Source organism: Aphis gossypii, chromosome X, assembly GCF_020184175.1.
Source record: "Aphis gossypii isolate Hap1 chromosome X, ASM2018417v2, whole genome shotgun sequence".
NCBI lineage: Eukaryota > Metazoa > Arthropoda > Insecta > Hemiptera > Aphididae > Aphis > Aphis gossypii.
This window is the reverse complement of record NC_065533.1, coordinates 29,192,249-29,217,973: the sequence shown is the minus strand read 5'-3', so window position 1 is coordinate 29,217,973 and position 25,725 is coordinate 29,192,249. Positions and strand designations below refer to the sequence as shown.

General features: G+C 26.2%; 1 protein-coding gene across 1 annotated transcript; it reads left to right on the top strand.

The window, feature by feature from the left end:
• The first annotated feature begins 6,424 nt into the window (after nucleotides 1-6,424).
• On the top strand, nucleotides 6,425-23,574 carry LOC114120606 (epidermal growth factor receptor kinase substrate 8-like). Its single transcript, XM_027982563.2, has 14 exons — nucleotides 6,425-7,491; nucleotides 16,441-16,527; nucleotides 16,605-16,672; nucleotides 16,753-16,991; nucleotides 17,070-17,210; nucleotides 17,797-17,974; nucleotides 18,128-18,293; nucleotides 18,367-18,487; nucleotides 18,567-18,802; nucleotides 18,915-19,080; nucleotides 19,170-19,357; nucleotides 20,107-20,404; nucleotides 20,880-21,062; nucleotides 21,649-23,574. Exons 2-14 carry the CDS (start codon nucleotides 16,475-16,477, stop codon nucleotides 21,790-21,792), a joined length of 2,181 nt encoding a protein of 726 aa, XP_027838364.2. The 5' UTR covers nucleotides 6,425-7,491; nucleotides 16,441-16,474; the 3' UTR covers nucleotides 21,793-23,574.
• Nucleotides 23,575-25,725: the final 2,151 nt, after the last annotated feature.

The window sequence follows — 25,725 nt, the reverse complement described above, 5'->3', positions numbered from 1 at the left end:
TATTATTATAATGTTAATTATATATTTTCAAAAATAACCAAAATCCCTATATATTAACCATGAATCATGAAGATTATACTTAAAAAAAAAAAAATGAATAATTGTTACTTTAGTTACTTTATACTTATAGTTACTATAGTCACCAAACATATAACGTTAAATATTGGTACATAACTAATACTAACCAAAAAAGCTATTTTAAAAGAGTTTTATTAATAATAATTACTATTATTTTAAATTTATTTATTTTGAAAAAATCATTATATAAATAATAGTGGCCCATTTAGATAATTTAATTAAACAACATTCAATAACATTCTAAATTTTTGTTATACTTGGAAAAAATATCATTAGAACTTTGTGTTTACTTATATACCTCAAAATTAAGGCAAAATGAAAAATATTAGCTTTGAAAATATTGAAAATCAATATAATTTAAATATTTTTCAATATCCGCATAATAAATTTTATAAGTCGACATATGCGTTAAATGTCTTTTGTATACTTGTTTTGCATTAAAATGTCTATCTTTCCTTAGATTTTTGTTTGTTTTTCCTAATTGTTTCGTAAAACATTGGGAATTTCTAATTCTAAACTCTCCAAAGTACAAACTAAGATCCAGTTTTCTATTAAAAATCGCCATTCAAAATCGAGGTATTTTTTCGATTATTTATCATGTATACAGACAGATAAAAAACACACATATCATTGAAAATCAATATAAATGTCAAAAAAATGATAATATAAATATTTGGTGAAAAATACAAGTTCATTGAAATTTATTCATTTTTTAATAACCAAAAAAAAAACAAAATCGATTTAGTTAAAAACTGTTTTAACTTAACATTTCCCATTATTCTTAATATCTTGAAAAATGTTGAAATTTTTATATTTAGTCATTCATAAAATACCAACTAGATTTATTTTTCTACTAGAAACCACTTTTGAAGAGTGAGGATCAAAGATTTTTTTCTATTATAAATTGTTTACGGATACAAAAACAAAAATACACATAATTACAAAACCAATAGGTTATATTCATTGTTTTGCTTAAAATCCAAGTCTAGGATTATTCTACACATCACGTTATTTTTATACTATTCAAAATTAACATTGTAGAATTTACCTACATGGTTTAAAATGTATACCTACCATTTTAAAAATTAGGTCCCTGACTTATAACATCACAATTGACCTTTTTATTGGCTTATTGCTTTTCGGCTGTTATTATAATATAATAGAGTGCGTTTTTTTTGTATATACCTAGACAAAATATTATATACTTTGCTAGAATTTATCTACTTATTTTTATTTTTGACAAAATTTTAATCACATTTATTTAACTGGATACTTAATAGTTACTTTTTTTTCTTTATCTCTAGTTTTCGCTTTTAATTTAAATAATATTACAATGATAACTATTATTATAAATTATTATAATTTTGCTTTTTACAACAGTAGGTTTATTTAACAAAATTTAACATAAGTAACTACAGATCAGTGTTAAAGTACATAGTATTAATAAACTGAACTAATCTAACATACTAACATTAAAAATAATGAACTCTAATTTGTAAGTACTTACTTCAAATTTCAAATTTATTATTTTACAAATTTACAATATAAACCATTTTAAAATTATAATATAATAGGTAGGTATTGTTATATAAAGTGTATCGTCTACTGTTTAGTGTAATTGCATGCAGTGTTACATATATTTCTAGTCAGTGTTTTTTGGTTAGCATTATATGTTAGGTATATTTATATTTTATGTATTTTTTTTTTTTATGATATGTCTTATAATACTATAGTGAATCTTCTACGCCATTTCCCAACGCCCGTGACAAATTAAATGCCTACCTACGGATTATACCTTCTTGAACTCAATCAAATATAAACTGGACAGATGTTAACTCAATAATTTAGGTTAGGTATTTGACATAATGCATTTTGATACACAGAAGACTATAATCTAAAGACATCTGAAGACATAAGTCTAAAATTATATTTAAACATTCAATCATAATATATTAGGCAACTAAGTTTTTTATTTTCTCTAACCAATGACAACCATTCATAAATAAAAATACTGTTTTGCTGTAGGTATACAGTAGCCAGTAGGTGCAGTTGACTGGGTCATTGTAATGGATTTTGTATTAATCTAAATACACAGTTCGACAGCTCATAATTAAAACCTTTTATTTTACATTTTTAAAATAACTCTAACTTTTTTAATACTTAATATTTCAAAAATACATCCACGAGGTTCTCTCCTAAATATTGTTCTCTATAAATTGCATGATAGGTATTTTACTCTAAAACCACTTTTTAATATAGTTTTATTTGTTTTCCGTGGAAAAGTTTTTTTGGCTGAAAATGACCAGTGTAGCTCCTCTTAAATATAAATTTAATGATAGGAAAAATAAAAAACAATTTTAAATATAGATTTAATATTTAATGATGAGTTTATTTGTATTACTATTTACTATTGCAGTATTGCCTATTAAAGTAGAATTGATTTTACTTGGGTACTATAAGTATTACCTAATTAATTAATTTTTGCCAAAAATATTGTGTTTATTAATATTTAATTATTATAATAGTATATATTTATTATTTATATAGTACTCGTATATTATAATATTGTTATTCTTTTGACGAGCAATACTAAACGCGTACGGTGTTTACAGAAATATGTTATTAAGATAGTTTTTACTAGAGAGCATATATAATAAGAGAGTGGCCAACTGGGTGATAGCAGCCATTTTTCGTCCAAATATTACTATAATATATTCACAGAATTCTGTGGTATAATATCTATGATTTGAACCATACCTTAGTATATCTATATAATCGTGATTTGAACCACAGATTTGAATGTTTTGGACGAAAAATGGTGTCCATGATCAGTAATAACAGCCAACCAATAGAAAACGTTCAGTTAGTTGGGCACTCTCTTATTATATAGGCTCTCTAGTATTTACTATGTTCTACATTTTTAAGATACCAGATAGACGCAACAGACAACACATGTGGGCCGTGGGTGTAGCGTCCTCTTAACTATTTATTTTACTAAAATAATTGTACTAAAAATTAGAATTTGCATAATATTTATTTATTAGTTAACATATAATAGTATTCACACATTTTTTTATCAAACTTTAGTTGACATTTCAACCAAGACGCCTTCATCACTCTGTATACATATATGTTTTATGTTCACGCTTGAAAAGTGAAAAAAATCAAATGTATCGATACCTATACATTAATAAATTATAATATTTAATTTTTAAAATAGTAAATATTTTTACATGGTATTTAATAGAATTTAATACGTTAGTTGATTTTTTCAAGTCAAAATTTAAATGTATAGGTAGATATATATATATATATATGAGTGAATGATTTAACTCCGAAATATCAAATAAAGTGTAGGTAAAGTATTTTTTGTTTTAATTAATAGTTTTTGGTTTTTTACATTTTTTTTTTATTGAATTATGGTAAAAATGAATTGTAAAAAAGCGTGGTCAAGTGGGTACCGCTCTGCTGTACAAATCACTATCATACATAAGAGTGTTAAATTTTAATCCAATAATAGGTATAGCATACGAAAAACGATTCTGAACTTCTGAAGGGAGATGATTTGTCTGCCTAGGATATAATAGGTACATAAAATATATTATATTTTAAATTGGGTGGTGAAAAAAGGGGTTTTTGTTTCAAGTTTCTAGGACTAGTTATTTTTAACTTTAATAAAAATCTAAAATTATTTGATAGTAAATCGTTATTTAACGAGTAAATTTTGGATTTAATAAAAATTTAATTTAAGGATAACATTTTTTTAATTATTCAACGTTCGAGTTATTTTATAATTATTGTTTACCAAACTTATAGAGAATTTTGTATTCAATTTTCAACTCTTAGCTACTTACACAATTTTTTTTTTTAATTTTAACTATAAAATAACTTATAAATATTTATGATTTTGTCGATATTTGAACTTCAAATGTTAATAAAAAAATATTGCTTATGTATTCTTATAATTTTTTAATCACAATAAGACTAACGTATGAGGAACTTTGTATTAAATGTTCAAGTATTTTGACTGAGCCAAAAAGATGTTATCGATATTTATAAAAAAAAAAAATTAATAAAAACGAATATTTTAAATTTCTATAAATAACATTAAAATAAGCAAAATATTTTTAAAATTAAATCATGTAAAGAAAATACCAATTTAAATAACTGGTGAAATTTTTAAGTACCTACGGCTTTTACTTTTTGAATGATAACAAATATTAAAAATCATTTAAGGATATATTAAAGGATAAATTTAAGGATTTCGTAAAAATTTAAAATTCAAACGCTCGTAACATTTTTCCTATAATGGACAATGGTGTTTCGAGTTTTCTTTATAGCTATTTGAAGGAAAACTTATGAAAACTTAGTTTTTAATTTTTTAACCTTAGATGTAAACACAAAATATTTTATGAATTTTCAACTACAAAATTACTTGTATATTTTCACGATTTTGACATATTTCGTAAAATATCAAAGTTTCAACTCTTATAAAAAAAAAAATTGTGACCAACCATTTTAGATTTTTTTTTTGGGATTTTTAGATTTTTTGGACATCCAAAATTTGTTTATCAACACTTCAAAAAAAAAAAATAAATACTTAATAAAATCGAAAATTTCAGTTTTCTATAAATAGCTATAAATAAATCGATTTTTTTTTAAACTATTGGAAAATGTTTACTTTTTAGCTCTATAATGTACCAAGAATATTTATTTTCCCATCGGAAACTACCCTCGAAGTTTGAAATTGAAGCACTATTTAGTATTTCGACAAGTTATGCTATACACAGACATATAGTGACTGGCGTATTTAAGGTTTTTCCGCCTATAGGCACTTTCCAATTCGCCACCTACCCCATCCTTCCTAAAATTATTTATAAAACATATTTAAATACATAATTTGTTATATTATAATATTATATAAAAAAGATACATTAGTAATGAATATTGAATTAATTACACGTAATATCTTTTTTGCAATTTACAAATTAATAATATTTAAGACTTTAAATTTTTTCTTCTACATAACCTAACCTACTGTGTTGCGTAGTTATGTGTATAATAAAGTATGTGCATGTAGATAGGTAATTGTTTAATTTTGAGCGAACGAAAAATAAGTTAAATTTGATTTTATAAAATAAAAAATACTTTTTGTAATTTTGTAAAAAAAAAAAAAAAAATTGTTAAAATTTACTGCCTACCAATGTCGCCGTTTTAGATCCGGGCTTATAGGGCCTGTGCCTAAATACGACTCTGTGACAGATAGAGAGACACAAAAACAAATACAAAAAAAAAAAATCCAACATTATTGTAAAATCAATACATTCATCACTTCGTTCAGAATTTAAAATATCCTAAATTATGAAATTTTTAAGTAACCAACCCATCTATATGTTATAACATTTGGTTATGAGATTTGATCACGTTTAGAAAATTTTAGAAAATTTCAAGCAGGTAATTAATATTCATTTTCTAATTACAACAAAAAAATAGGTGTTCGTAAACATTTCCATTTTATACCTAATGGTTTTTTGATTCTCCTGATAATTTTGAAAAGTATTTATAACTGTTTTACGTTTGATCTCCATATCAAAGTACGCTTAAGTAAATTTATATTTGATTTGTTTCCATTAACCACTTTCAATATTAAAGACTGAAGCATTATGTCGGCTTTACAAAGACAATTGCAGATAAGCGTGTTTATAGTATACATCATACATTTACCCGGTAAAACCAATAATATATACCTACGGCAATAGCTACATTCATCGCTCCCCTCAGAATCTAAAATATGTTTTAATTATTATTATCAAAATCAACTATATTCATTAAGCCATTGAAAAAATCCGGTAAAACGTCTTCTCGATATACTCTGATTATCTCTTGGTACCTACATTGTTTACTGTACAATCCAACAAGTGTATAATATTATGTGCCCGTGTAATGTGCCACACACGTCACACCGTGTCGGCGGCAGTACACTATATCACCCACAATAACAGAACAAGCAATTAACAAATAAAATAAGTACATAATAACAAAAATTACGTATTGTAGGTCGGTAGGTAAGTATAATAGAGACAGCTAGACAGCTGCTGCTGTATCTGCAGGTGGCTGGTCGAAGTACCTGTCCTCTCAGTGTGCATTATATATATATAACATCGGAATATCATACCTATCGCATGATTATTATTATTTTGTATCGTGACGCGGCCGTTCTCCGTCGGGTAGATAGAGGTAACCAGTAACCGGAGTCGAGCGTGCTACGCGACGACCACAACTACGATATAATACAATAACAACAACGCTGCGCGGTAGGGCGGACGGGCACCTGTTCTCGCCGGCCGCGTATCGCGTTGGTAGGTACGTGTTTTTATTATCGTCATCGTCATCGCCACAATCATCATCATTAATCATTATCGTCATCGTCATCACCGTCATCGTCGTCGTCGTCGTCATCGTCGTCGTCGTACGTACTCGGGAGAGCCGTGTACAGGTATATACCGAACACTGGCACTTGGCGAGCGGCTTTCACAACCGCTGTAACAGCGCGCACACGCGCACGCACAAGCCGACGGTCGACGTTTCGCGTTTCGCGTTTTTGTGTTTTCTCCGCCGCTGCCGCCGCCGCCGCCGCCGTGCGTGTTTCTCTTTTCCCGTGCCAGTACAGTCGCCGAATCCGTCGGAATCTCTCGCGTTGTACGCCGCCCATACTCGGTGCAGCAGGTACATTATTCGTCTTCACCGTCGGTAGTCTGCCACAATCGCGTTGCCCGTATCGCGTAATATTATTATTGTACACACGAAGACGGTTCCGTGCTATTATTATTCCAACTAGCGGCGCGTCTATATTATATCGATCATCGCCTTATAATATTATATTTCATTATTATTTATCGTGTACACGACATTATATTGTTGTAGATAGAGCCAGCCAGTTGGGTATTACAATAATATAATATAGTCACTATAAACAATACGGCCGCCGCGCTCTCTCACTCTCTCTCTCTCTCTACGCCGTCTCTTTCACCCGTTCGCGCCGTCCGTCTGTTCGGGGAGGACCGCAGACAAACGATAAATAATATTATATAGTATAAAATCATATCTCGAGTGTCCTCGTCGCAAACGATATACTAAATTATAGTGTTGCAAATCGTATAATATAACATACCGAAGTCGTCGGCAAAATTCGTGGACCGAAAAGACTACCTACTCGAGACGACGTCGCACGCATCACCGTCGACGAAAACGATTGCCACTGCAAAAGTATACACGTACAACAGTAACGATAACTGTCTGCTACCTTCGAGTTGCGTGTCTTTGCAGTAGATCTATAGATCCAGATTTATAGATATTTCTACCAGTTCACACATGTTCGTCTCATCGCTGCAGCTGCTGGTCGTTGCTATCGAGGTACGTAAAACTCGCGATTCCGACCAATTTGTCATGTAGTAGTGTATTTATAATAGTTTTTAGGTTTTTGTTTTTAATGTTTGCAAACGTTGCAGATGAACCTGTTGTATAAATCGTTTACTTAAATAAATCCCAAATAGCAAGTAAAAAATTTTAGATTCGTGTCCAATTCCGACGGGTATATCCATATATAAATTATTAAATATAAAATTAAATATATTAAGATATAAACCGTATACGCAAATCGGGTAAACTGTAGGCTAAAGGTTTATTATAATTGAGTAGGTATTTGGGTAAACGACGTATTTCGACGTATTACAAATCTAACGGGTTCGTGTTATTTCTTTAATGAAAATCGTATTCATTATATAAATTATGTACAGTGTACTCTATAAAATAATTTATAAATATAATATTATACGAACAGTTGGACAGATATACTACAGCTAGATAGAAACTATATAGGCATAATATCCGTCTCGATAGAATGCGTCTGCAGTACCTAACACGGAAATTTTTGCAACAGCAGTATGCAGTAAGCAGTATGCCTTTCACTGGAATATGCTATATTACACGATAATGTATTTTAAATATATGTTTCTATATTCGTTGAGATTAGACGTATTTACAACGTAACAGGTGTAAAACGCATTATTGTTGATCCGATAGGTAGGTACTTATTAGCTACATTACCTATATTGGTACTGTGTATGTATATATGATAAAAAAACCCTCGAGCTGAATCGAAATCGCCAATCACTTGTACTGCTGCTCGCGACGTCGAGATTAGTTAAAAATTGAAAACATCGCATTCATTTTGTATAACAATAATAAAAACATGCAAACGAATATGTATATGATATATGCTATAGTGTTTCGTACTATTGATCGCGAAAATTTACTCGGAGACTTCAACGGAGTTATTATTTAATATACGTGTCAGCACGGCGCGCGGCGTCGCTTCGAAATTTCAACGATTCGATTTGTTTGATTCTAGTTCAAGAGGTTGTTGAATATATTGTATATTATGTTGTCCCAAATTTAATAGTTATACTATTTACTTATACGTTACTTAACTCTCAACGTGTTGCACTAGTCAATAATCGATTTTAATTTATTCGGAATGATCAAAAATATTTGGGAATACTTACGCGGTATGGTATATAGGTAAGCACTTGCATATAAACAAAGAACCGATTATAATACATTATATATTTTATGCACACATTGAGATTATTTATGCGAAAACGTGACGTAGGACCTAATGTCACGGATTGCATAGTAAATACCTAATCGTAGCTATACCTAATAGGTATACGCATTTTATTGCAGTTATCATTAATTAATACTATATGTACTAAATAAATATATATGAATATATCGTATTATAATCCAGCTGCATGTTGATGTATATACCCATATGGCTGTACAATGTAATATTGTATTCACGCATTCAGGTTGCGATGTATATATTATATAGGTATGCATTATGTGCTGGTGGTGAAAAACGTTCTGGAATGTCAAAACGATCCGCGCACATATAGGTGTGGCATTTTGATGACCTTCGGTATCCATTATTATGTTGTTATCTAGTCATTTCGTGGCATATAATAATAATCATTTTAATAATACTCCATAATATTTAATATTTATTGTTCGATATTATCTATTTAGGATTTATAGGTACGTATCTTTAGTCTGTTAATATAAGTATAGGCACTCGATGCAATGTATAAAATATACCCTTTATGGTTATAGGCATATAGCCGATATATAAGATGTATATAACGACCGTATACTCTATAAGAACAGCTTTAATTATTATATAATATATATACCTATAAGTACTAAAAGTATATAATAATTATAAAATAGTTATATAAATGTAATCACAAAATCACCTAATATTTTTAAAGACATTTTGTTTTCTAGTTTCTCCAATAAGAAGGTTCTGACATAAATTGTTTGAATACCTGTACCTAGTTCAAAACCAATAGGTTATATAGATTAAAATTAAACGTACACTTAGGTAAATTATAAACTAATATGATCTAATGGAAAATTCTTTTAGATAATTTTGATATTAATATATTATTTAAATAAAATTTAATTTGTTGTGAATTTAAATTTTGGGTAACATATTATAGTTTTTATATTAGTATTGTACTTAAGTGGCTATAAGTGTGAAAACCATTTGCGTAGGCTTACATATAATTTCGTCACGAAATAACAATAAATTTAATTATCATTCGCTGATATACTACATATCCGCATATTATAATATGTTAAAGTATAAGTATATGTTTAAATATATTATAATATATACTAATCGGTCCAAATAGCCCTAGGGTATAGATAAATAAATATCCTATACTCAGGTGAATGTGAATGTGTGTTTATGCCGTATGAGTTCATTATCATATTATTCCGTAGTATGTCGAGGATAAAATGGAAATGTTTACTAAGTTGTACCTACATAATATTATATTGGTATATATTGTATTCAGACTATTCAGTATTGCGTGAAGATCTCTCTAATATTATATGATATTCATTTCGTTCTCCCGCTTTATTAACGAGGGCTAGGTTTATGTTGTTGAACTAATAAATTGATTAATTTAACTATTTATAATCGTATTAAATGTTGCACTATATTTTGATTGAATTATATCAATAAAAACTTGAAGTGTCAATCTGGAAATCTTGATCATAATTTTAGTAGGTATCAAATTATTCATTGAGCAAGATGTTAATCTTTACTAAAAACAATGAAGATTAATATTAATTCGTTTTTGATCAAACAATATCTATGGGTAAGGCATATTGTTATTTGTTTAGTAAATCGACTAGATCGGGTAAAGTAATATATTATTTCTGAAGATGCTATCCTTTCTATACTAATTTCAACCATTTCTTATAAGTTAAATTTTATTATACAATAATTATAAATATAAGGCTAAGTGACTGATTATACAGGTTAAAAACTAAAAAGTGATAAATATTACATAATATAGTATATACGTGTTGTTGTGTTGAAGATACATTTCAGCATAGTATTATCTGAAAACTTATTTACCTATATCAATATTTATGTACTTATAATAGATATTAGCTGAATTTAATCAGTTTTAAATTTGACGACTTTAACTGTATACACATACAAACTAACTGGTATTTTATTAATGTTCCTATGCATACATCCTACTTACACACATGACGTGTAAACTAATAGACAAAGTCGACCAAAAATCAAAAGTTACCTACCATATTTACTCTTAACGTTTCATATGTACTAATAACTCATACCTAGGTAACTCATTAAGTCATAAGTATTTAATACTTATTAGTTATATGTGTTATTAGTTAAGTTAAACTTTGTTATTCGCGATATATTTTTAGCGATTTTCAGTATATTATTTTAAAAGTAATTTGATTTACGATTATTATTCACTATAATTGAACTTTTAGATAACTAAATACAATGATGTAATATAAAACCATAGTAAATTTGTAATTTAAAATATAAATATATCAAAAGTGAAAACATAAGAAGTTAAATTTTAATTAAAATTATAGGTGCGTACATAATTAGATTTAAAATAATGAGACGAACGAGTCGTTAATTATTTCAATTAAATAATATTTGTAGATACAAGTTATTTAAGATAAAAAATAATAATAATCGATTATTGAGATAGAAAATAAAAGCAACACATTTTTTATCTACGTCGTACTGTAGACTTCTACAGCGTGATAAATTACATATAATTATTATATTTTAATTTATTTTAAATTAATTTTTTTAATGTCAAATTTTTGATGATATTAAGTAATAACTTTTATAACATAGGTTTATAAATAATAAATAATTATTATAATAATATCAAACATATATTCGACAAATTTTAAATACACTTAGGTCCTCAAAAATCAATCAATTAAATACAATTGAAAATGAAAATAAATTTTTCAAAATATATAATATAGTATTAATTACATTATTACTAATTATTAATTTATAATTATTCGAAAACAAAATCCATGATCCGAAAAGTTGTTGAGTTAGAAGATAAGAAACACTTACGATAACGTTTTTTGAGAAAACTTTTCTCTTAATGATTTACTGTAGACTCTAATGCTCCATCCTCGTTAATTTCGTTCACAACTTTCAATTAATTTCATATAAATCGAATACTGAGGGCTAAAATATTAGATATTAAGCTATGAACCTTAATTATATTATTCTATCACGAAATATGGTAACATATTACTACATGACTTATTGTGTACCTAATAATGCTATACATCATTCGAAGAACAATATGTAAGTATTAAAATATATATAATATAACTGTATAAAAATCACATGCAAATATCACAAACAATATTGATAGACAGTAAGTATAACTAATGTCTCATACTACCCATTTAAATGACGACGACACATTTAATTATATGTAACCTTCTATTATTTGATAATAATTGTTTTATAAAATGATCTTCCACGGGATTTTTCTATTTTCATGTAGGTATTAAAATTTTATTAATTTCCATAACTTTAACCTAAAGGCCAAAGGTTAGGTAAATTGTACTTTTGTTGGTATACATATTCGATTAAATATAATGAAATGATAATGACCTCTGATTTAATATGACCGCACAGGAATCCGTTGGCAACGTATTCAGAAAAAATACTATAATGACACAACACTGCATAAGAATACAAGAGAGATGTAATAAGTATTCTTACAAACGGTTAAACTATTATGTTGTATGTATAATATCGGTACCTACCGTCGTAACTCGTAACGGTGAGTTTTAAAAAAAAACTTGGCGCGTAATTTGTTTAAACGGATTCACGTTGAAATTGTAATAGGTATATGCAGCTATATATGTCTATATAGTCATATGTAGTCACAAAAATTGAAAATTCTTAAAAAAAAGAACAATGTGCCTGTATTTGTATAGAGTAATGAAAAACAAATAAAATTTATGTATTGATTTAATTAGTAGGTATCTAATTTTATAAAATAAAATCAAACAGAGAATTTATCTTCGTGTTCTTATTAAACACCTCTATATACGAGTGTTAGAACAAAACTATAATATATGATATGTATAAGCACATGTATCCATATGTTTTAAAAATATAACTAATTTTTATAGTCAGTTTAAATTAGACCATTTTTTTTTATACCTATATAGGTAGTATAAAGTTTTTATAATAACATCTTGGCTCTTGGACTACAATAATTATAAAAATACTTATATTATATAGGCACCTATACTGGCTGTACCAATACACTTATACTATTATAATAATATGGTAACATTTGTGATCCGTCGCATACGTACTTAAAAATTTTATTCATAACACTTCGTGTCATTTAACAGAATACTGTGACTAGTTTGACTACCGTTAATTTTATATTTTATCAATCAATATTCAGTTGCATGCTTGTTTTAAATCTGTACGTGACAAATGCGAACTAATCCGTGAAGAACATTTATTAGTAACTGTTTTTTTTCGTGTTCACTAAATTTTCATCAATTCATAACAACTACATAAGTGTATAATTACGTCGACGTGGAATACAAATAATTATTAAAAATGTTGTTTACAATGTTTATTCATGCTCGTTAAAATAATTAATAATGAAAACATAATGAATAATTAATAAATAAAAAATATTTTATCGATTTAATTTAAATTTTAACGCGTATGATAGGTATTATATTTTAATATTGGTATTTTTTATTTATAATCAATAACAATTTAATAAAATAATTAGGTATTGAATTGGTATAAAATATGTTACTCATCATAATCAAAAATATATAAAAATTCTTTTATGAATATAATATAGGTTCATGTATTACTATTTTGTTTATTATAATTCGTAGGTACTATAAAATAAGCTTAATATATCATGAAATATTTTAATAAAAATATATTATTATGTATTTTAAACCTAAGATTTTGAAAAAAAAATTGCATTTCAAAATATTATCATAAACTAGTAGGTATGCAGACGTATACGTAGACAACCTGCATGGCACAGCCACCAACTGGTTATATATACTTCAGATATAATATGTATTCCAGGTCTAGAGTTGAACCGTGTCAAGCATAGCTACATTCCGGATGGGTGACGATAGTAAACGGCATGCCAATTACACATTCTCTTAGATATACGATTACGATAGTTAAGTATAAATGGTATAATAGCATTAATGGGCGTTGGAATACTAAATGGTAAATTCCTACATATACGTTTGAAGAAAAAAAATATGGACGTTTTTATTAATGAAAAACGTATCTATAGTCTATACTGATACGACTGTACCAAGTATTTAAATTTTAAAACATTGAATTGATAAATGTTTTTGCCGAAATAATTTAGTGTAGGTATTAAATCTATAATTCAGTCTTCAAAGAAACCTATACGGGTGCCACAATGTTAAAGAATGTGAAAGAATTAGGTTTTATCGTAGGTATTAAAGAATTATTATTGCAGACTGCAGTTGCAGTTAAATGTATAATTGTTAATAGTTAATATAACGAATTGTTTCAAACAATAAACAAAGCTGACTGAATAATGTGCGACTATAGTTTCCTCAATTGTTGGTGTTTTCCAAAAAAAAAAGTAGGTAAATTCTATAATAGAACTACGTAGAAGGTATACCTGATAATGTTATTTAAAAAACGTAATGATCTATATTATATTGATTAATAAAATATGATTGAATTTATATAAAGATACATTTATTTGATTTTAAAATAATTTTTTTTTTAAAAAACTCGTATAAAATATTTCATTTATATAATAACATATTTTATTTTTTAATATTTTTATTTATAAATCTAAAATATAAAACAAACTTTGTTTTCGAAAAATAATAATTATTGCTATTTGTTTACTGAACCTTTTTTTTTCATCAACACAACTGATAAGAAAAATATTAATTAATTTAAGTAAATAATGGATTAAATATAGGTAGGTATTTAAAAAATGTATTTTATAATATAGTCTAGTGATGGGTCGAACTGTGATTTTTTAAATCGAACCGAACTTAAACCGAACTTAAAATTATTTTTTCGTATTCGAACTAAACCGAACCGAACCTATTATGATTTTAAGTCGAACTCAATACTTTTTATCATGTACATTGTACCTATCTACCTACAAATTAAATCAACCATAATTATTAATAATTACTATTTTATTTTAAGTTTTTGTATAACCTATTCTACATTTTAACTTATACGTTTAAGTAATTGTATTATTTACAATACATTTAAATTTTTGATAATTTCTTCCTATTATTATTATTTTTTTTTATATAAGTAAGTAGATATCCTCACAATAAATCGTAATAATTTAATAATTAATTATTAATAAGAAAAAAAATAAAATTTAAAATAGAAATACACATAATACATATTTATTATTAATTATTTATTTTTAAAATATAGTTATATAAAATATTATCATTAATTAAAAATTATAAATTAGCATGTAGCAATACTAATTGTTCTACTGTACTAAGACTAAGTCTCCTCTTAGTAACTATTTGTGCGGCTTTAGAAAACATGCCCGCTACAGATTAGCACTTTCTATCGCCAATAGTTTAATTATTTCTAAATAACAATTATCAATTTTTATTTTTATTTTTCAAAAATAACTTTTGAAGAATTGTATAAATATTTGGTTTTTCCGAACTATCATGGCCAGTAAGTCTGGTTCGACAAATATTTTTAAGTTCGATTTTCGAACAGTAAAATATGTTTGATAGTTCGGTTCGATTTTTTTTCATACCGAGTTTGAATTTTGAATCGAACCGAACATCAAGGGTTCGGTTCGGTTCGGGATTCGAACAATTCGACCCATCACTATAATATACCTAATGTATGTAGTAAGTAATCGGAATTTTATCAGACAAAAATATGTCCGTATTATTTGAATTCAAAAATCTAAACTACAATCTCCTGTTCTAAATTGTAGGATATCTACTTATCGGGACTTCGGAGCAATAGGTCTGAGATTACACAATAATAATATTTATAATATGATATGAATTCTATGTTATTGTAAATTATATTACCTACCGTGAAGTATCTATACATTATACATTTATACCCTTAAGAGTACCCACTATACCCAGGAAGAATGATTTTTTGATAAGGATTAGGTTTAATATTTTATTTCATGCCTAGTAATTTAAGTATGTAGCCGTAGTGCTAACCCATATATTTGTAATTATGTTAATACTTTAATAGACTGATTTTATTAGTCATTACATACTACTTACTATATAAATATTTGGTAGCCACCATCATAAATCATTACATTGTTTTATTTTGTAAAAGCCAAAAGGTAATCTATATAACCTTACATTGTTGAGACTAAAAACCCAAATGAATGATTACACTTACATAATTCTGGAACTAAAGGTGTAATTAATTGTTTACTTTGAGTATCATTATACCCACTACATATACTTACTCATACTGCTCATGCCATTTTACCCTAATTATCAATTGGGTCTTGTGTTTTGAAAATAACTTGTCAATTTAGTTTTTTTAAAAAATATATTTTTAGGAAATTAGATGTATATTTATGTACAATATATATTTAAATTTGTCATCAGTTGTTATACATTATATTAAATATATATTTCTAAAAATTCTAAAAATATGTGTATACAATCATCACATAGGTACAATCTGATAATTTATAATTTGTACTTATGTGAATTAACATATATTAGTACATAACCTAACCTAGAAAATATGAAATACTTAGTTAAGATATATTATACAATATTTGGATTCCTATAGAAAAGAAAATGCATATTATTATAATTCATTTAAATATATTAATCTTAATTCTTTTATTAATACTGTGATAAATATATATTTAATGTGTACCAATGTTTTTATTTTAGGCTTAGATGTTGCCTCAATTTACTGCCTTAAGAAATGCCTGGATTGAAAGATATGTCGATGCAACAACCAGGAAATAGTAATAAAAGGTATACTTCTAAATGTTATAATATGTAATTCTAACAAATATTAAAATTTAATTTTTTATATTTTATATATTTTACAGAGATCTAAACGAAAAACCAATAATGCCTTACCATCGAAACAGCGTCAATTCAAATGGATACTCAACAGGTAACAAATGATCATATTAATCATTTCAAAATTTAATACTTAGACAACTTGAATTAATTAATTTTGATTAAATTTTGAAGACGGAGGCCAACAAAGTATGGCTGGTGAGGAGAGGAATGGTGATGAAAATAATTCAGCTCCAACTTATGTAATTGAACATTTAGCCACATTTACGGTTTCAAAAAGTACTGGTATAGTTTACCCAGCTGATGGCATGAGGAGACTATTGCACCTTGAAAAATCAAATGGTATTTGGTCACAAAAAATGCAATTGCGTCTCGATCAATCTTGGGTTTTAATAATGGATTTTGAAACTGGTGTAAGTAAAAATATATTGATATCTACAAAATATGTTTGTACTATTTTTTTTAATTAAATCACTATATTGTTGGCTTAGGTTGTAATGGAAAGATTTCCAATTTCATTAGTAAAAGAACCAACTGCTTTTACGAGTAATGATCCAATGGAAATTTATAACAATATTCTGGTATTTGTAGTTGGTCAAGTTGATTCACGATCGGAGATGCACATATTTCAAGTAAGAAAAAATAATTTACGAATTTAATAAGCTTTATAGAAAAGTCAATAAGTTCTAAAGAAATTGTATAGGAAAAAATATAACTATATAGATATACCTACTACTTACAATACGACATTGTTATTAAAAATATTGTTCTATGTATTATGTATAACACTTTAGGAATGAAATTATTGGAACTAATTTGTACTGAAATTCTTCCAAAAGAATATTTATTTTTCTTCAACCTTTTATTGTTTATAGTTGAAATTAATTTTTAAATAGAAAATAAATAATATAATTAGGTATTACTAAATTTATTAAAATATATCATCGTTTTTATTTGGAAAATGATAACCTTTATATTATTATGATCATATAATTGAAATTGAAAATAAATTAACACATATACTAAAGTCTAAAAAAAAGTAAAACAATTTTTTTTAAAATATTATTGAGATATGGGCTGATTTAGGTTCAACTATTCACATTTTATCTGTATAATATAATATATTATATATATTTGCATGTGTATGGGCTTGTAATAAATTGTTCATGTTTACAATATCAGATTTGTTTTAAATTTTTTGACTATGGTATGTTTTAGTGTCAAAGCGTACCAGCTCAAGAATTAGTTGATGACCTAAAGCTTCTGAGGTCTGGAAAAGGAATTAATAGAAAGACAAGACATGTACCTCCACCTCCTCCAACGCCACCACCGAATCCACCATCAAATGGTGTCAGTGTGCGAGAACAAGTGTCGGTTTTTAATGCTGTTGCTCATCGTTAGTTTTTTTTTTTTAAATATTTATATAACTATGAATTTAAGCTGGTATTTTAGTATCTAGTACAATTTATATATTATTATTAAAAGTTTTATATTTAATTAATGATTAATTAAATATAATACTTGGAGATATAATTATTTCATATTTTAGATTCTGATAATATCACTCGAGTTGATGATGAAACAAGTTCAACTTCTAGTGAAAAATATGAGAGAGATGTTATTGTACTGAATCACTGCTTCGATGATATTGAAAAATTCATTGCAAGGTTACAACATGCTGCTGCTGCATCTCGAGAACTAGAACGCCGGAGACGGTAATTTTATAAATATTATTTATCTATCTTGTTCGAGTTGAAATGTTACTAATTATAGTGCTATTTTATAAAGGAATCGAAAATCTAAAAAGAAGGACATAGGTGATGGAATGCTTACAATGAGAGCTAAACCACCTCCAGAAATTGAGTTTATTGATATCTTTCAAAAATTCAAACTGTCATTTAATCTTTTGGTAATACTAATATAGATGAAAAAAATCTTGCATATATGTGTTTAAAAATCAACTATTATTTGTAATTGTTACTTTTTAGGCTAAATTAAAAGCTCACATACACGACCCAAATGCTCCAGAACTTGTACATTTCTTGTTTACTCCATTGGCATTGATTGTTGATGCCTCTCATGACACTCAATATAAACCAAACATTCCATCTAGAGTTGTATCACCTTTACTCACAAGGGATGCAATTAATCTTTTGATGAACTGTGTAACCAGTAAAGAAACAGAACTTTGGCATTCTTTAGGCGATGCTTGGCTTATACCAAGGTATATTTTAAAATACCTATATTATGTTGTCATTTTATAATTACTATTTCATTGTGACATTATTCAAATATTTTACTATCTTATAATTAATTATGTAAATTATTTTTGATAGAGAGCAATGGAAAGGCTATGCGGCACCTTATCATCCAATTTTTATGGATGGCTGGTCACCTGAATATCCGATTCCAGTTTCTGATGATCATTTAACCAACGTTCCAACTACCGGTGCAATTGAATCAAAGAAATCACGAGAAGAAATAAAAAATTCAAATCCTGAGGTATACTTGTGTTAAAATGATTTGGAAAAAAAGATTTTGATTTTAATTTAATGATTGTTTATTTATATCTAAATTGTGATATTTCTTAGGGAGAATTGCGTGATACCTTATATCACCATCGTGATCGAGAACATGCTGGTGTAGGTGATGATAGTAGTGACTATTTTGAGTACGAACATGAACAGTCAGCTATGATGGGCATTAGACCACAGTATACATTTAATACTGGTGGTAACTATTCTGGTCATCATCAAGAGCAATTTGGACCAGATGATAGGTAAGTTAGATTGTTAATTTCTAGAGAAATTTTAATTGTTAAAATAATATCTTATTTATAGTAGGTTATTCAAGGGAAGTCAGCGGTTATTGATGGGGTTGTATTTGGGGAACTAGATAGAGGCTAGACTCCAACAAATATTTTCATTACCTCCTTTCCTTAAATATATGTTAAATAATAATAATAAGTCATAAATATTTTTTATGAAGCAAAAAATTGGTTAAAAAAAAAGTATACTGCCAGGCTGTATTTTAAATTTAACTATTATCAATATTGCAAGAGATGCTACCATTTATTTAAGAATCACATTATATTGGAAATTTAAGACACAATTTATATTAAAATAAAATGTATAAATGTATAAATGTATATTTATCTTAAGTCACTAACAAGTTATATGCAAACTTATAGTGTAAGGCGAAAGGTATAGAAAAAATGATTACACAGAAAAAATATGTTTTGAACATTTAAAAAAAAAGGACAAATGTGCCTCTCCCTCAAAAAAAAAAGTTGTAATTGTGCATAATGGTTGGGAGTTTTCTTTTCATTTATGTTAAGTTTAAAAAACCGAAATAGTTTAAATAGATAGGTAGGCAAGTACAAAGTAAAAATTATTTTAAATAATTATTCCCTGACACTTTAAAAAAGATTCACTACTGGTTAATAGTTAATAACTTAAATGCATTTAAGTATATTTCTTTGAATACATGCCTTTTATCTGTCATTATTGAGATTAGATACTTTTTCAGAGATGATTCACACAGTTTGGAAGGCGAGTCTGAACCTGATTTTAATACACTGTCACTTCATAGTCCGCCAAGAATGGATAAAGAACGTGTAGATAATATGGCTGCACGCAGTGACATATCTGCTGATTCGATTGAACGTAATAATGCAAGTGGACCGGGAAGTGAAAGATTTGAAAGAGCTCAAGCTAGATGGCTAGAAGATATGAGGGCTCGAGGTGTGAAAATAGTTCAAGTAACTTATCCGAGAACAGCAAATAATGATAAGGAACTATCTGTTGTACGTGGCGAATTGTTAGAAGTAAGTCCAATATAATAAGTAATAACTTATTAACATTTAAACATTTAGTCAAGTACAAAGTCATTCTTCACAATATTAACAGTAGAAATTGTTCATAAAGAATAAAGATACCATGTATTTAAGGGGATTAGTAAAATTTTCTGTGATATAGTTTGTATCATATCATGAATAAAAAAAGAATTATGTAAGTATAAAAAAAAATTAAACCGGATTTTAAAACACTATGGCAGAAAATATTATTTTCTATATCATATAAAAACTTGGTTTCTTACAATGAGCGTAGACTAAGTGGTTCTTTTTCATGTGAAACAGTTTTTATAAATAAATTAAAAAGTGTGTGACATTCTTCCTGAATTTCAAGAGTATCAATTTAAATTAGAAATATATTTTCCTTTTAAAACAATTTTTTTTATATAATATTAAATCATAAATGTATTAAATATTTATGTAAGTTTTACCCTTTCATTAATTTTAGATTTTGGACGATAGTAGAAAATGGTGGAAAGCCCGAAATAATCGTTCACAGGTGGCTCATGTACCCCATACCATTGTTACACCATTTAATCCAATGCTGGACTCAAATGATATATTTACGAATCCAGTATACGCTAAAGGATATGATAAGAGATCAGCTTCACAATCACAAAATTACACACAAGTAAGTAACTTTTGTTACTCGATAATTAGTACTTTACGGCCTTGCGGGTATTAATATGTTTGTATAAATTATGACTGCAATTATTATTATTTTTTTCAATCACCATGTTTCATAATAACTTGGTAAACATTAGGTTTATATCTTGGTAGGTATAGGCATTATTTGTTCATATAATATATTACTCATAATATGAAGCTATTAAAGTATAAATTATGCTCAGAAAAGAACAGTTTTATTATGATTTATAGTCTTAGTTCATTATCTGTATTTAAAATGTTAAATATTAACCTATTATTTGGACTACAGTACTTTACTATAGAAATATCTATATAATAAATAAATATAAATCATATTTTTTTGATATGTACACCAATCATATTTTATTAATTCTCTTTAAATATGTTCTAGCATTACTTACCCATCCTTGTATGATTTCTGCACGGCAACAATAATTTTCAGATTTAATTAATTTTTGAAATTGAAATTGAATTGTTTAGAGTTTCTAAATTTAATAATTTTATTGTTTTAAATAATATAAATATATGACACATTTTATTATAACTATTAAATTCATATTTTTTTATAGGAATCTATTAAGAGTGAATTTGTTGATCAAAGTATGAGCTCTGATCCATCCAGAAATACTTCTGTACAACCGTCAGTTCCAGCACCAGCTGATTGGGTACGAAAAGAACGAATTGGTAAAAAAGGAGAATTCCGTTATTTTTAATAAAAAGAAAAATATGTACATCAATAAATCTTGATTGATATATTCTATATTATTTTTTTATTTTTAAAGAGGCCTTTTTTTGTTTTTATTTGTTATCAAATTTGTTTGTGAATAATATACATCATAATATAATAATTTATATTGCACATTCTAGTTGTTTTAAGACATTTTGATAATTTTTAAAACTGTTGAGTTTATGTTTTTAATCAATTTTGTTGTCTTGTATACATTAAAAATTATTCTTAAATATATTATAGTTAATAAATAATCCATTAAAACTTTTAGAAAATCTATTATTCATTTTTTTGGTACTTTTCATGTTAAAAACATTTTATCTACCTATAAACCAAAGCCATATGTTTTTAAACATAAGCATGTATTATAGGGTTTTGATTTTTTATCTTGAAAATACAATACACAAAATATATTAATTAATTTTAAGTTAATTAGATTCTAATTGAAAAAGTTATTGTATTATTGAAAATGTAAAAAGCATTATGTACATCATTTTTTGTAAATAACGTACATCTTTTTTTTTTTTTAATTTAGTCTATAAACATTCTATAAAATATTTAATTAATTCATTAAACATTATCATTATTCAATTATTAAAATTATTATAAAAATATATTTAAATATCATTTAATCATTTTTTACTAATTTTATTTTAAAGCAAATTAAAATTGATTGTAAACCATGAAATTATTTAAAAAGAATATTCTTTTTTAATAAAATTATTATATTTTGTATAATATAGCTTTTTACATATATTTCTAACAAATTTTATTTACTTATATTTGTCGTTTAGTTTTGGGTATTTAAATACTTCTGTTATTTACATTTAAATACAATTTTAAGTCCAATTTGTTAAAGATAACACGTAAATTAATCAGATTTTATTATTATAACTAAATAACTAATATATAATGATATTTATAGGCTAAATATTAAATTTAGGCATCAATATGTTAGCAAATTATTTTATTATTAATATGCCCACAAAATATTAATTTTTTTCATTAAATATTAAACATTAAAAATGTATAAAATTACTAAATAAACATAATTATTATTTTAGTATCCAATTGTACCTACTTAACTTTGTAATAGTGAATTATATACATACTTGTTGTTATTAGAACAAATTAAAATGTTTTATTTTTGTTATGCATACATATATTATACATAATATATACTTATTATATTATTTTTAATTTAAATACTATATATATATATATATATATATATATATATATTAACAAGTACCTATGTCCTATATATTATATGTGTATATTATTATATAATATTATGTAGGTCATGGTTATAACAAACATTATGTTAAATTAGAAAATTAAGCATTTTTAACATTGCATGGAAAAAATATTGATACATTTATTTTGTCATTTACATTTTTGAACCAATCATTTATGAAAATAATTCAATATTGTTTTTTTTTTTTTTATAAATAAAAATACCAAAGAGATTAATGTAACTTGTATAATGAAGTAATAAATGTCATGGTCTTCTTTTACTAGTGTCATTATATCATTACATGTTTAATATTTATATTAGTAAAACAGACAGATGAGAACCTAAATTTTTTTAGGTATAATTTTATAGTTACACTTGCCAATTAATTGTTTCTGTCTCCTGTATAAATAATTTTTTTAAGTTTTATTAAATGCATTTCTTTGTACTCATAGCTGCATATATATATAGGTATATATATTGTATGTGTAATAAAAAATTTCTCATAAATATTAAACCCTCGTTTTTGCTAATTTTTGTGTCTTTACTATTTTTACAAATAACATTTTTAGTCCCTTTTAATTTTCTACAGCAAATAATTAATATTTATATTATGTTTTTTTTGTTTTTTATTCATTATGTTTTTATGTATTCCAAAGTACCTAGACAATTTAAATATTAAATATTGAATCAATAAGTAATTTTTTATGATTCACCTATCATTTATGTATTGTGTAACTAACTTAATGTTTCAATAATATTTCTTACTAGTTGCTGCAAAAAATAGTAGGAAAAAGTAGAAGAAAAATTACCAAAAAAAAAAAAAATTTAAAAAGGTCTAGAGAACATTTTAAAAGTGAATTAAGTATGATTCGTGAACACTAGAACTGTTCTTTATATTTAAATGTTCATAGTATTTTGTGTCATACATGATACATAGAAAATCGTAGTACAAACATTTGGTGAAAAAATCAAGTATCTATGATACTCTAGTAGTATGTGATTATTCGTTTTTGAGTTAAACATAAAAAAAAATCAAATCCAATCTAGCTAATCTTTAGCTTGATTTTTTTTATATTTTTTGACTATTTGAAAAACTACTGTACATTTTGACCTCTCGACAAAACCACTACTTATAGGTTGAAAATTAAAGCATTTTTTCTTCACATATAAAAAAACATGATTTTAGAATCAATACATTCATTGCTCTGCAATCTCTGCTAATAATCTAAAACAGGGGTCAGCAACCTTTTTGGTGTCAAGGGCCAAAAAATAAAAAAATAAAATTTCAAGGGCAATACACCTTATTTTATTTAAAAGTTTAAATTTTTTTCATCAACTTACATAATGTTCTATACTTTTATACTAATTATAAATTGTAATCGCTGGTCGCATAAAATCGTTACACGGGCAGCGACTGCCCGCGAGTTGCCGACCCCTAATCTTAAAGATCGTGCTCAGTTGTATTTTACTAGATTCAATAAAGCTAGTTGAATTTCCTATAAATTATCCGTCCCAAATATCCAGACCGTCCACTGCCGACCAGTTTAATCCGATACTACTATGTATTGGCTACTAGTTATTACAATAACAAGTCGGCAAGTCGGTCGTCGGACAAGTTCGCACTGTCTTCGGGTGCAATAGGTACGTAGAAAGTGGTTAGGTATTTTCTTTTTCAACCTACATTTTAACTGGTAGTATACAGTCTTGTAAGGCATGATAATAGTTAAGAAATACAAACAAATAACTAGGTATGTTTAATTAAATCAAATATTAATAAAATTAACTACAAATATCGATGAAATGATGTCTATAATTCCAATGTATTTTCAAGGGTGAAATGAATTTTTTCAACAGAAAAAAAAATAGTTAGTATTTTACACCATATCATTATTAACAAAATATTACCTATTGTGTTTTTGCTGTGTAATCTTGTGAGGAAGTAAAAAGTTGCTTGAAGTATGTATGTGCAGTGTGTTGCTCAGTGGCGTGTCCAGCACAAAATAATTGGGTAGGCCCGTTTTTTTCTGTAGTGTAGTAACTATTAGGATTTATGCTTTTTGAATAATAACAATAATATATTGAGTCGTTTGAGTGTAAATCGTTATCGTTACGCGATTTTGTAAAAATTTAAAATTCAAATGCTCATAACATTTTTTCTATAATGAGGCTTCGAGTTTTCTCTATAGCCATTTGAACTATTGAACATTTATGGATAAGTTAGTATTGAGTTTTTTAATCTTAGATATAATAAATACAAAAAATTTTATGCATTTTCAACTACAAAATTACTTGCACATTTTCGAAATTTTCAAAATAATTTAAATAAAATTTGACCTATAAACGCTTATAAAAAAAATTGTGACTAACGATTTTTATTTTTTTTTCTACAATAATAGGTACCAACTCATAAAGAACTTTGTATTAAATTTTCAAGTTTCTTTGGTCAAGCAAAATTTTTCTATCGACACTTCAAAAAAAAAAAAAAATACTTGGATAAATCGAAAATTTCAATTGTCTATAAATAACTCAAAAAAAGCCAAAATATTTTGAAAATTTAATTATATATATATAGATACCATTAATAAAAACTTTTGGTGAAAATTTCAAGTATTTACTTTTATTAGTTTTCGAGTTATCATAATAATAATATGCAATAATAAATATTAATAATAACATTTATAC